This window comes from Cuculus canorus, chromosome 2 (genome assembly GCF_017976375.1).
Source record: "Cuculus canorus isolate bCucCan1 chromosome 2, bCucCan1.pri, whole genome shotgun sequence".
Taxonomy (NCBI): Eukaryota; Metazoa; Chordata; class Aves; order Cuculiformes; family Cuculidae; genus Cuculus; species Cuculus canorus.
The window spans coordinates 107,586,860-107,600,049 of NC_071402.1; the positions used below are offsets into that span (position 1 = coordinate 107,586,860).

Here is a 13,190-nt window from a genome sequence, read left to right on the forward strand (position 1 = left end):
GAGTTGTCTGGGTGAGAAGTGTTTTGCTTTTGAGGCCTCATTCCTTCCTGAGAATCGTAATGGTCTCTTTATCTGGGTGTGATCTAGTTCAATAACTGGTGCTTATTCTGTTTCCAAGAGGAATTCGGTCTGCTTGACAGATTCCCTCTTTTTGTTAGAAGACCAGTCAAAGAAAGAATGTTTCTCTTTCCAACTCAAGAGAGGCCAGGTTAACTGAACCCCTCAGCTGCCTCCTGTCTGGTGATGTTTCCAGAGCTTGGGATCACAGCAGGTGCAGGAGTCTCCAGAGAAGGCTTCTGTGCTTGTATTCCCATCAGGCTGGTGCCCAGCTTGCTGTCTTCCTTATCAGATGTGAGACAAAAGGCATTGCTGGCGACATGTTTAACTCATGGCCTTGATAACAGTACGAATGCAACACTCAGACAACACATTTCAAAGAACAGATTCTACAGTAAAGTGAGTATGCAGCAAGTGCAGGAGGAGTGTTGGGGGGAACTGGCTTTGGAAAACCAACAAAGTCTGGTGTACTTCCCCTAAGCTGTGAACATATCTTTTTGGAGATTCAGGTTCACCAGGGTAACGTAGGCAGTGGTAGCGCTGTTGTGACTTTACCAGGGTGCTTGTTCGCTCTCTTGACTGGCAAGATTTGGCCGTGCATTGGAAGAATTTTATTCTATAACAGTCTTAAGTTTTTAACAGTAATGCTCTTTTGTATTTGTGTTAAGGAAATACAGATGAAAGAGCACTTAAAAGACAGATTGAGTTACTTCCTGGTTAAGGGTAACAGGGATTGAGAGCATTGGTCTGGCCTTGCTGGGCTCGAGGCGTGAGGAGGGGCGATCACAGGAGTTCAGCCTTGTCAAACTGGAGCTCCTACCTCTTTAATTCAGGTAAAGCTCAAAGGAACTGCTTAGCTTATGTTCTGTTCTGGGCTAAAGTAGAATTAGGTTTCCAGGTTTTCAGCTAAGCCTCATCTAAGCAACTCCACTTTCTGAAAGTTAAGCACCTGTTTTTCTGTTTCCAGCAGTGATAAAGCGGGGCACTGGTATGCAGAAAGGACACTGCTCACATTTATTCCTGTAGAAACCAAGTCCATCCTCGAGCTATTGGAATGCCGCAAGTGAAAGGGGCGAGAAGGAGTCATGCTGGCAGGGAGGGAGGAGCACACAGGACAGGTGACCCCAAACTGACCAATAGAGTATTCCATTCCTTACACTTCGTACTTAGGATAAAACTTCCGGACCACAAGGGTAAAGCTCTCTTGAAAAGGTCCCAGGCTGCACTCAGGAATTGGATTGAGGAAAGTGGAGATCCCGGATAAAGAAAAAGAGAGACAAGGTCCTCACTGCATGCTGGCTATCAAAGAAGAGAACTTGACCCTCATAATCCATCAGCTGGTTATCCTGAGTATGACATGCGTGGGGTGGAATACTCTGTTGGTCAGTTTGGAGTCACCTATCCTGTCCACTCCTCCCTGTAGGTGTCACCCTTTCTTTTGGTTTCTACAGGAGTGCCTGGCCTTCCAGCATGCTAAGGTGGATGTCGTTCAGTGAGCGGTTAAGAATAAGTAACTCCTGTAATAAGATGTTTTTAACCATGTTCTTCTTTACCTCCATTGTTATTTACCTGGGGGAGGGGGGGGGTTCGTTTTTACCTTGGTGCTAGCACTTTGCACTAAATTATACTTTTGAAATGAAACGGGGGTTGCCTTTCTATTTTCTATGTGTTTTAAGCTACAAATGATAGAGGATCCTAGCTGGAAAACTGCCTCATGTGTCCGTAGTTCTTGCTGACGCTTCTATCAGGTTTAAAGGGAAGGGAGGCAATTCCTCATTGGCATAATATATTCATTCCTGGGGAGTGACTTGACGGATCAGGTTGGTTGCGTGTGGAACTCACCCCACAGGCATCAGTTTGCTTTCCTGAGCTAGCACGTGAGCCACCAGTGAGCCCTTAGCCAGCAGCTAAACTCTAGGCAGCCCCTCTTCCACCCCCACCCTGCACCAGGAAAGGAAAACCCATGGGGTAAAATAGCAACAGTTTTATTAACACAATAAAAAAAAAAACAATGTTTCTACTACTCCTACTCTTGATACTTCTATGTAATAGTAATAATAGGAACAACATCAACAACAGCATCAACAACATCAAGAACAACAACAACAATAATAATAATATGTACAAAACAACAGAGGTGATGTTCCTGATGCTTCTTCGGGGTGGGGGGGGAGGTGTGAGGGTGCTTCTGGTTTTGCTGCTGTACGCTGGTGCTGCGGCACTGCTTAACGGGAGCTGCCTGTGAGGATGACTCCAGGCAGTGCTGTGCTCCTGTGACCCTGGAGGCACCCTGAGCATGATGGTACAATGCCCCATCAGGACCACAGGAACTGGATCCACGTGCATGGGCTCTTCCTTCTCTGCAGGTGGATCCAGGGGCTCCTTGCCACAGAGTGGTGGGTCAACCTACCTGGGCTTGCTGCCAGTGATGGCGCGTTGACCTCCATGGGCTCCTCACCACTGAGTGGGGAGTTGCTCTCCTTTGGCTCCTCCCCACTCAGTGGCAGGCCCAGCTTCATGGCCTTCAGGCGCTTGCAGCTGCAGGATGGCATCTTTGCTGCTTAAGTGGTGCTGTGCTGGCTGCCCCAACGGTCAACGGTGCTGCCGGTGATGTCACCAACAGAAGGTGCTGTGGTTGGATGGATCCCATGAGGCTTTTCTTCTGCTCTTGGGTCCAGTTCTAGGTTATGTAATTTTTAAAGACCTGGATAACTTTTCTGGATTCAAGTTATTTAACAAATCGCTGAGGACAATCCCAGTTTCAGTGAATAGTGAGCCCTGGTTCTTCATGAATTTCTTCCTCCCCACAAACCTGGGTTTGAATCTTTGGGAAGAAAGGAGAATCTATTGGAGGGGGATACCAGGGGGACCTCTGATGTTGTAATCCCCTGGCAGCACTGGAAGTGAGAGCTGCATTTGCCTGCCTCTTCCCCACATGTCACCCACAGTACTATTTCTAAAGCCTATGCAGTCAGTGGCACTTGTGCACAGCTTCACAGCAACGTGCAGGCGTTCGACAGTAGCGCAGCCTCTTCTTGGGCCTCAGTTCTTCTTTGTGACTGTAAAATGTAATTCCTTAAAGGTAAAGAAGAAGCAGCTCTATCAGCTGAGTTGCTTTTCCTATACTTTTCTCTGAGAGGAAGGTGTGAGCCCAGGTGAAAGGACGTCACCTAAAAGACGTGCAGGCTTTTGTGCTCTCTTAGTGTCATTCAATGAAGTACCTCAGTGAAAGACCTCTTGCAAACAGTTTCTGGGGACGGTTTAGCCAGGGCTGCCCTGGAGCACGGGAGTTGCAGCACCATAAAGTGTCGTGCAGGCTTTGAATACGACGGCAGAAATCAAGTGCCACAACTTGTCAGGGCAAAAAGTAACGTCTGTGTGTATCTGTATCCCAGGCTCCAATCTAACTGAGGAGGAAAAGCAAGAAAAGGAGAAATATCTGTCTTCAGCTCTCTCTGTAATGTGTCTATGACAGGGCTTTATTGACAGGCCTAAAATGACACAGGATGATCCCTGGATGATTCGTATTGCATTGCTACGTGCACTTTTCTTCTGTAACCTCTAACATTGCTGTTATCAGTGGGATTGTGCTGTGCTGTTCTTGGTGCAGAGAGCGTGAGAAAGAGTCAGTAAGCAGCTGGGGCCAGAGACTCCACTTTTTTGGGGCGATATGATTTGTTTATTCAATGCTATGAAAGCTGGATCCCTCACACCAATGGCTGAAGACCTCACCTATGAGTGGACGCACTATGTAGGACTTCCCAAGGGAAATGAGAATTTGTGCGTGTGTATGTATGCGCTGGCACTGAAGCCAGTGCCTCATTCGCCTGAGCTGAGCCCTCTGCTTTTCTGTGCTGCTGTAATAAGCTACACCCAAAGTAGCCCATGCAGACCTCTCTGGGTTTGCCAGAGAGCAATGCCACAAAGAGGCTCATAATGTCTTGTAACAAAGGGAAAGCCTTCTTGAGGAGTGCTGCAGAGCTTGCCATCCTCTTCCCCCATGGAGCCAAGGACAGCAGCTGTAAGCAATGGGATGCAGATGTGTTGCAAGGGTTCCCAGTGCTTTGGAACACCCACTTGTGTCCCGGTAGGTGCAGGAAGGAGTCTTTCCCCCAAGGCCAATCAGGGTGGGGCCATTTGGCCACTCTCGGAAACCTCTGAGATGGCTCCAGGTTGAGGGAGAACAGGGCTGTGGCATCTCCTCGGAGGCGTGACCAGCCTGTGGGACAAGGAGACAGATCTTGCTCACATGCTCAGGGAATAGCTGATCACCAGCTCTGCCGTCAGGAAGGAATTTGCCCCCAGGGCAGATTTGCACTGGTCCCATGGGGGGGTTGCCTTCTTCTGCAACATGGAGAATGACCACTTGTTAGGGCTCTTCTGGTCCGCTTTGGCTGGGTCACTGCCTGCTGCTGATGCACCATGAAGTGGCCTGTTGTGGGGGGGAGAAAGGTTTTTTTTTCCTCCACAATGAACTAGCAAGTGTCCCTGGGGATTTTGTGCCTCCTCTGCTGCGATGAGCATGGCCCTTTCCCGGGGCTGCTTTGGGCCATTGTGGCTGGGTGCCTGCTGCTCCTGCTCCACGAAGGTGGCCCTCGTTCCATGCATCCAGGGGAAGGAAGCTTTCTTAAACTCCCCAGGTGGGCTCCAAGGGAGGCCCCTGGGGGTGGTTTCTTCTCTTCTGTACAACTGAGCGTAGTCTCTTGTCAGGGCTTCTCCAGGCCCTGTTGGCTGGCTTCTTGCCTGCTGCTCTTGCACCTCCAAGGCACCACTCATGTCTCACATCCTGGCTCCCTCTGTCTCTCTTGTCCATTGCAAGTTTGTAGTGGGAGCGAGCTCTGCTCTTGCCCTGGCTCTGTTTCCCCAGGGGTTCTTACTTGTGCAAAAACAGCCTGTGCTTGGAAGGGCCTCAGGCTTGCTGCGCCATCAGGAGTTGCCACTCTCCAGCTCTCCCTGTGTACAGTACAAATGCAGGGCAGGCACGAGGGCACTTTTCATGCATCCGTGACAAGAAGCACAGTGGCGGAGCAAGTTTTGGAAGACAAAAAAGGCAGAAAAATAAAAAAGAAAAGAAAATGAGATCGTGTTTCCACCAGTAACCTTTGTGTTTTGTGTCCTTGAGAGTGTTTTTGGAGCTGTAAAACCCCTGGCATTTCAGGCAAATAACAACCTTCTTGTTATTCAACTTAGAGCGTGGCAAGGAGTCCATAGAACAGAGCAGTTATGCGGTGCGATGCCTGGCGTTCTGCACAACAAGCTCTGACCTAGGTCTGAGGGCTCCATCCAGGAGAGCAGCTCTCTGCAGTGCAAGTCCCAGGCTCATCCAGGATTCAGGGGCAGAGACAGGCACCCCTATAACGTTGCTCATTCTTTACCCAGCACACCCAGACCCTGCTCGTCTCACAGTTAAACAACTTGTCCAGAAAGCTACTGTGAGGGACACCATCAAAAGCCTTACTAAAATCCAGAACAACATCCCCTGCTTTCCCACCATCCACGTGCCAAGTGACCCTCATAGCAGGAGATCAATTTAGTTTGATGAGACTTTCCCTCCACGACCCATGTTGACTTTGCCTGATAATTGCCTTGCCCTTGAAATGCCTTTCAGTAGAACCCAGGATGATCATCTCCATAATGTTTAAAGAAACTGACTGGTACAGGTCAGGGGTGTGATTACTGCACGGGAAAACACAGGAGTGTTGAATACAGAGCCACAAAATTTGATGAGCCATTGCAGTTCATACTGCCTTTCATTGCCTGTGAAAACTTCTTTCACTAATGCTTGTTTCACTTTATTTTGTACCCACTGCAGGACTGCTGACTGCAGGACAGTTTCGTCCACTTAATCATTGAGGAAGTGAGTTTCCTTACATAGCAACCTCATCACAGAGCCACGGCACTTTCCTGGCTCCACTTCCTTCCCGAACACGGCAAGGATCTCTTGGGCTTTCCTAACTTTTCTATAGAAAGGAGTTGCCTCTCCGATAAACCAGAGATTTCCAGCAGAGGTGGTGTACTCAGTCAAGCAGCCTGTTACCTCTCTTCTGTCACTGCAACAAATGTCTCTAACCATCTCTTCCACTGTTCCACAGCTACGCATCCCAAATGCAATCCACACATGCCAGCTATACAACAGGTATGATAAAAAATTCTGCACTTGCTTTTCAAAAAGATGTTTTAAAGTGATACTTATAAATATTTTTCTAAAATATTTTACTTTTCACCATGACTTTGGGCTGTCTCGGTGTTTTTACTAATGTTACTGTGCACCCAATCTTCTGTCAGGTTTAAAGAGGAGAGGGTCAATTCCTCGTTTGCATAATGTATTAATTTCTGAGGAGTGACTTCAGGGATCCCACTGGTTGCATGTGCACCTCACTCCTTCATGGATCCATTCACTTTCCTGAACACCCTATTCCATGTATTGGGAGCCATGGTAAAGGATTCCCCGTGTGGCTGTACAGATCCTGTGGTTTCTGTGCACTGGGCTTTGGTTTGGCATTAATTCCTGTGTGCCCTCTTGGAGCACTGCCCTGCCACTTGCTGATTCCCACATTTCCAGTGACGGCCTCACTCTGAGACCACATGGCTGCCCCACATCATTATTCACCTCTGAGTGATGCCAGGGCTGAGCAACTATTATGAAAAGTGGAGTATTTTTTATTTAAGCAAAGGTAGAGTAAAGTTTCATCTCCTACACCAGGTTGGGGCAATCCCCACTTTCAATACAGGATGAGGGGCGATGTGATTGAGAGCAGCCCTGCAGAGAAGGGATTGGGGGTGATGATTGATGAGAAACTTGACATGAGCTGGCAATGTGCACTTGCAGCCCAGAAGGCCAACCGTACCCTGGGCTGCATCAAAAGAAGCGTGGCCAGCAGGTCGAGGGAGGTGATTCTGCCCCTCTATTCCTCTCTTGGGAGACCTCATCTGGAGTACTGTGTCCAGTTCTGGAATCCTCAATATAAGGAGGATATGGAACTGTTGGAACCAGTCCAGAGAAGAGCTACAAAGATGATCAGAGGGCTGGAGCACCTCCCATATGAGGACAGGCTGAGAGAGTTGGGGTTGTTCAGCCTGGAGAAGAGAAGGCTCTGAGGAGACCTTATAGTGACCTTCCAGTACCTGAAGAGGCTACAAGAAAGCTGGGGAGGTCCTTGTAGTGACAGGACTGGGGGCAATGGGTATAAATTGGAGAGAGGCAGATTTAGACTAGACATAAGGAGGAATCTCTTCACAATGAGGGTGGTGAGGCCCTGGCACAGGTTGCCCAGGGAAGCTGCGGCTGCCCCATCCCTGGAGTTGTTCCAGGCCAGGTTGAATGGGGTCTTGGTCAGCCTGATCTGGTGGGAGGTGTCCCTGCTCATGGAAGTGGGGGTGGAACTGGATGATCTTTAAGGTCCCCTCCAACCCAAACTATTGTATGATTATAGGGTTGTATTTTTTGAAAGTCAGACAGAATGTCCCTCTGCTATCACGTTTTCTTTAAAACAGTGTTTTCCACACACTGTTCATCCTTTGAGGATGAGAACGTCTTGTGTGAGGTGTGATCAGTGCTAACAGATGTGTCTCCTTCTGCAATGACCTCTGTTTGCAGTTTCTCCCCATCTCAAATGCAAGGTCAGGCAGAGCTGGAGCCAGCTCCAAATTAGCAAGAGTTTTGACTGTTGCAAAGTTCATAATCGCATTCAAATTACACCTTGGAAAGTAATAGAAGACGCATAAGAATTCCGGGAAAGTTTATACACCCGCACGTAAGTGAGAAGGCGGGTCCAGAGGGAGGAAGGGAGGAGCGGAGCGGCAGCTCGGCCATCGACTCGTCGAGCCTGTCCACCCCCCCTTCCCGAGCGGCTGTTCGCGTCCGGGGTGATGGCAGCGATTAGTCAGGCCTGGGTGCAGCATGGCGGCCACGGCGACTACTAACCCATCGCAGCTCCTGCCGCTCGGTAAGTGGCGCCGCCCTCAGTGCCCGAGCGGGACCTCCGTGGCCCAGAGAGGGAGGAACCTTCACCCCGCTGCAGCGCCTGCGAAGGCGCTTAGCTCTGTTCTTTACGGCTGCCCCGTCCCTGGAGGTGCTCAAGGCCAGGCTGGGTGGGGCCTGGGCCAGCCTGATCTAGTGGGATGTCCCTGCCCGTGGCAGGGGGAGTGGAACTGGATGGGCTTTAAGGTCCCTTCTGACCCAAATCATTCTATGATTCTGGTTTTACCGCCATCCGTAGCAATTGGAACGGGCGCCAAGGGGGCTGTGAAGATGATCAGAGGGCTGGGGCACCTTCCAAACGAGGACAGGCTGAGAGAGTTGGGGTTCTTCACGCTGGAGAAGAGAAGGCTCCGAGAAAACCGTATAGCGACCTTCCAGTACCTGAAGGGGCTGCAAGAAGCTGGGGAGAGGCTGTTTACAAAGGCTTGTAGTGATAATATGAGGGGGAACGACTTTAAATTGGAAGAGGGAAGATTTAGATTGGACACTAGAAAGAAATTCTTCGCAGAGTGTGGTGAGGCCCTGGCACAGGTTGCCCAGGGAAGCTGTGGATGCCCCATCCTTGGAGGTGTTCCAGGCCAGGTTGGATGGAGCCTTGGGCAGCCTGATCCAGTAGGGGGGGGTTGGAACTGGATGATCTTTAAGGTTCCTTCCAACCCAAACCGTTCTACTATTCTCTGATAACTTTTTTGCTATTGCAGTGTTTGTTAGAAAAATGTATGTGCTGTAAAACAGTCTCTTACACCTTTCCATTTTTTGGTTTGTTCTTTTATTTACAGAACTTGTGGACAAATGCATAGGTTCACGCATTCATATTGTGATGAAGAGTGATAAAGAAATTGTTGGAACGCTTCTAGGATTTGATGACTTTGTCAGTATCCTTTAATGGAACTGTTTAAGGCCATCCATTTTATGATTTGTCTCAGTTCATTTGTTCTTTTTGAGAGGTTTGGGTTTGCTGCATAGAACCTTTTTGTATGGATTGGTTGTATTATTTTGATATTTTTATTTTACAGATAAAATCACAGTTCCGTATAAAATGAAAATACCCTTAAATGTTTTGATATTAAAATTTTGGGCATTATTTTCCTTGAAACTGGATTTTCAGATATGGTGTTAGAAGATGTTACAGAATTGTGAGTATTATTTCTGCCTTTTGTTGCTGTTTCAATTTTAGTTTCCTGAGGGGAAAACATTGTGTAAGATCTGTAAGCAGAGTGGTTTTATATGTTTGCAATACATACCAGCTGAATAGTTTATACTGTGGACTTAAATTGTAGAGGGTGAACTATTCAACTGTGTCATAAAATAGCAGTTGCATAATTTATACTTGCAATCAGATTCCTAACTCATAACGTTCATTTTTCATGGCTCTTGTGTTGAACTTTCTAGTAGTTTGTTTGCTCTTACATTTACTTAAGGCCTAGGCAAAGATTTTAAAAGCTAGCACCCATAAGGCTTTGTGATGCCATGTTGCTGTTTGGAAGCTATTTTGAGTATCAGTGGTATTCAAGAAATTGCCAACATTTAGAGGGTTAATCTGTATCTTTATGTACTGAACAGAAAAGTACAGTTTATCTTTTTGGTTGCTTTCTTTACCCAAGTGGTCAGTTTATCAAGACTATGCTGCAGTGTGGCTAATTTAGTTGTTAGTTCCAACAAGTGTCATCTTAGTTCAGAGATATATGTCAGTCCTGTAATGAAAACTGTAATCCTTGTCCCTGATAATGTGTTCTTACTTACTTTTTCTAATGTTGCTTCAGTGAGATTACACCTGAGGGCAGAAGAATCACAAAGCTAGATCAGATTTTGCTAAATGGAAATAACATAACGATGGTAAGTCATATTGTTAAATGGCTGCATGCATTAATTTTCTGTACCTGTAAATTGATCAGTAATTGATGATCAATTCAACTACTTCAAGCTTTCCACACAGTTCCATTACATGAGCTATTTTCAAGTAGCTTTTGGGGCATGTGTGTTCATGAATGATGCTGGAAAAGTGACCCTGTTGCCTTACTTGGTACACGTTACAGTTAATTAAAAAAAAAAAAAAGCCTCGTGGGAAGAGCATGGCCCTAATTTTATTTTGATGAAGGCTTTTCTGGTTTTCAGGTATGCAAGGGAGTCATTGCCTTTGTTGCCCACTCTGTAGGCTGGTTCGTACAGTGGAAGGGGAAGACTGAATTGTGTCTAAGTTGGCTCTGTGTAATGAGGAATAAAGTTCATTTTGTTGCCTTGCGTCCCTTGACTGTGTGTCTAAGCAAATGCCACCTTGACTCAATTTCAAAGCCTTTTTCTGCTTTTGTTATTGTTCTGCATCTCTAAAGGACAGTGCATGCTCTGATTTCTTGTACGAGATAAAACTATTACCATCCAGTTAAGCTGACAATATCCTGCTGTTGAAGCAGAAGCTGATGTTTCTTAGAATGCAAATTTTCAGCAAGGCACAGATGTATTTTTGTTGTCTTTTGGGGACACATCTTCCCATGCCATGCTTTAGCTTTACTAAAGCTTTTTTTTTTTTTACATGCTTTTTTGTTACTTCAGTCTCAAAAGTAGCAAAGCTTTTTGTCTTTAGAAGTGCTCAGCTAATAAAAAATATATCAGTAAGAGGAATGGTTATCCTCTTTTTCCCTTATTGATGTTTTTTCCTTTTGTATTTCTTTTTCTGTGGTTGAGTTCTTTACTTTCTTCACAGGAAAAAGCTATGCTGACTTAAACCCTTCTGCAGGCATCAGGGAGTTAAGGCTCTTCTTTAGGTTTTAGTTTCTGTTTGGCAATAGAAGTTGGAAAGAGGAAACCATATAGTGACAGTCTGGGGAAGAATCAGTGGTTGAAGAAATGCTTCATGAAAGGAATCATGTTCTTTGTCCTTTTAAAAATGAGCTGTAGTCTTTCTAGACAGAATAATCTTGAAGTGAATGACAAAGACAAAACCCAAAATGTGTATTGTCTAGGAACTCCTTTGTGTTTTGTTAAACATTCTTTGTATTTTGGAGATTCTGGCATGTGCTTCTCCAGCAGTAACTGAGCTCCTCTGTTGGGAGAGGAAGATAATATTGAATCTAAAAACCAGTGTTGTGGTCTGCCATGAACGCTCAATCTGCTAAAATGTTGTAAAGCAAGAACTGTCATGTATGGATTTGTGGAACTGAAGTCTGTGCCACTAACACAGAATTTTCATCTTCTTTTATAGCTGGTTCCTGGAGGAGAAGGACCTGAAGTATAAATTGATACAATTCTCATCTACGAAGACACATTTTTTTTATATGATTATTATCTAAACAGAACATTTGGGATATGAATGGGTTTTGGTCTGGGTTGGTTGTTTGGTTTCGGTTGGTTGGTTGTTTTGGTTTGTTTTTTTTTTAACATATTCTTGCAGTTGATATTTGATAAAAGACAAGAATTTCCCCTTCGTGAAAGGTGTATGTCTAATGATAATGCTGACTTTGTAAGTTGGAATCATGACTTTCTTGTAAAGATGCGCTAATTGGTTCTGAATAAAAAGCTTTCTTTTTGTTAGTTATTGTGTTCTGTTCTGTCAGAAAAAAATTTTTCACGGAAAGAGTCATTGGGCAGTGGAACAAACTGCCCAGGGAGGTGGTCGAGTCACCTTCCCTGGAGGCGTTTAAGGAACGGGTGGATGAAGTGCTTAGGGGCATGGTTTAGGGAGTGTTAGGAATGTTTGGACTCGGATGATTTGGTGGGTCCTTTCCAACCTGGTGATTCTATGATTCTAAGTTATAGATAGTTTTATAACTGGTTGATGCAGTGGAAAAATTATAGTTATGCTTCTGTTGCTGTCAGTCTTCAGTTTGTCTACATCCATTGCATTTGTTTATGGTCCATGTCTGTATAAAGCAGAAGCCATGAGATGGTCTTGCTGTCCTTTGGAGTACAGGCAGGATCATTTGTTTAAACAGTTTCAGGCTGTGTCACCAGAAACCACCTGTTAGGATGTTATAGAATTCATCTGGTTGATACTCAGCATCCTTTGGTTCTGCTGGCCTTGGGGTTCTTCTCTCCTGAACTTCTTTGGCTTGGCACATGTACTTTCTTACAGTAAAAGCACTGTAATAGTGTTCGGCAAATGAGGACAATTAGACCAGTCCTAGTTCAAAGGGTTGGAAAAAAAAAAAAAAAATAAAGACTGGTGTTAAAACTTCTCATTCATATCAGTGGTGGCTCTACTTTCAACACCAGGTGGTGCTGTGTCTACTTAATTAAAGCTGTCAGTGACTGCTTCCATGGTTCGCAGCAGTCGTTTTAAAGTAAGCGTTCTTTTGGCTGCCTCTGTTCTCTCTATGATACAGATGTTGGGGGCAACCACTACAGCTTTAAGACAATTTCTATAAAATACGGAATCGATTTCTTGATTTGATTTTTGTCACAATGGACAAAACCATAACTGATTCTAAATCGCAGCTTTTCCCTCCATAATGCACTACCTAGCTGATTGCTATGTGTAACTATCTTTGGAGAAGAATCATAGGTGCCTGCTGTTGCTATAGACAAGCAGGGTAGAGTATGAGCTTCCAGAGACCAGGAGAAAAAAAGAATTGAAGAAGGGACTGAGGAGTAAGAAACTGGAAGGAAGCTGCTGTACTAGAATCCTTTTGCCTTGCTTTATCTGACAGAAAAGCTGTTCTCTACAAGCTGCGTCTTAGCTCGAAATACAGTGAGAACTTCTTCTTTTAGCCTATTAAAGGGGAAAGAAACTCGCTCCTCTCTCCTGGGGAGGGGTGGATATCTTTCAAGATATTTTTCCAGGTCTGAGACACACTGAAATATTTCTTTCATATGGTGGTGTGTTTGGTTTCATTGACTTCAGCAGAGTATATTGACTTAAACTATCTGAGAATCTGATGATAAGATTTTACACTCTGTTTAATGTAGTGTTGTGATGACTTGTCATCTGAAATCGAAATTGTATTTGATCATCTCAACAGCAGACTGGATCTTTGATCTGGAAATTATACCGATAGCGATGTTAAAGAATCGATGCTTATGACTTCATTAGTTTTTTGCAGCCTCTCAGGTTCATTAAGGACAATGTCGACCTATTCTGTTACGGTGCTGTTAGCAGTGATGGAAGTATTATGTTGTCAGCTGTAAGATGTAGCTTAACTGCTGTTGGATTCTGATT

The 13,190-nt window shown here is 45.4% G+C and overlaps 1 protein-coding gene across 1 annotated transcript; it reads left to right on the forward strand.

Annotated features, from left to right (window-relative positions):
- The first annotated feature begins 7,863 nt into the window (after positions 1 to 7,863).
- On the forward strand, positions 7,864 to 11,566 carry LSM5 (LSM5 homolog, U6 small nuclear RNA and mRNA degradation associated). The gene is made up of 5 exons (XM_054060418.1): positions 7,864 to 8,003; positions 8,818 to 8,913; positions 9,147 to 9,174; positions 9,802 to 9,874; positions 11,238 to 11,566. The coding sequence occupies exons 1-5, from the start codon at positions 7,958 to 7,960 to the stop codon at positions 11,268 to 11,270; spliced, it is 276 nt and encodes a 91-aa protein (XP_053916393.1). The 5' UTR covers positions 7,864 to 7,957; the 3' UTR covers positions 11,271 to 11,566.
- Positions 11,567 to 13,190: the final 1,624 nt, after the last annotated feature.

What these genes read in the sequence shown, in the direction of transcription:
- LSM5 (XM_054060418.1), top strand. Translation starts at nt 7,958, where the DNA reads ATGGCGGCCACGGCGACTACTAACCCATCGCAGCTCCTGCCGCTCG. An exon ending in AGGATTTGATGACTTTGTCA is followed by an intron (nt 8,914 to 9,146) that starts GTATCCTTTAAT and finishes CTGGATTTTCAG; the next exon opens with ATATGGTGTTAGAAGATGTT. An exon ending in ATGGAAATAACATAACGATG is followed by an intron (nt 9,875 to 11,237) that starts GTAAGTCATATT and finishes CTTCTTTTATAG; the next exon opens with CTGGTTCCTGGAGGAGAAGG.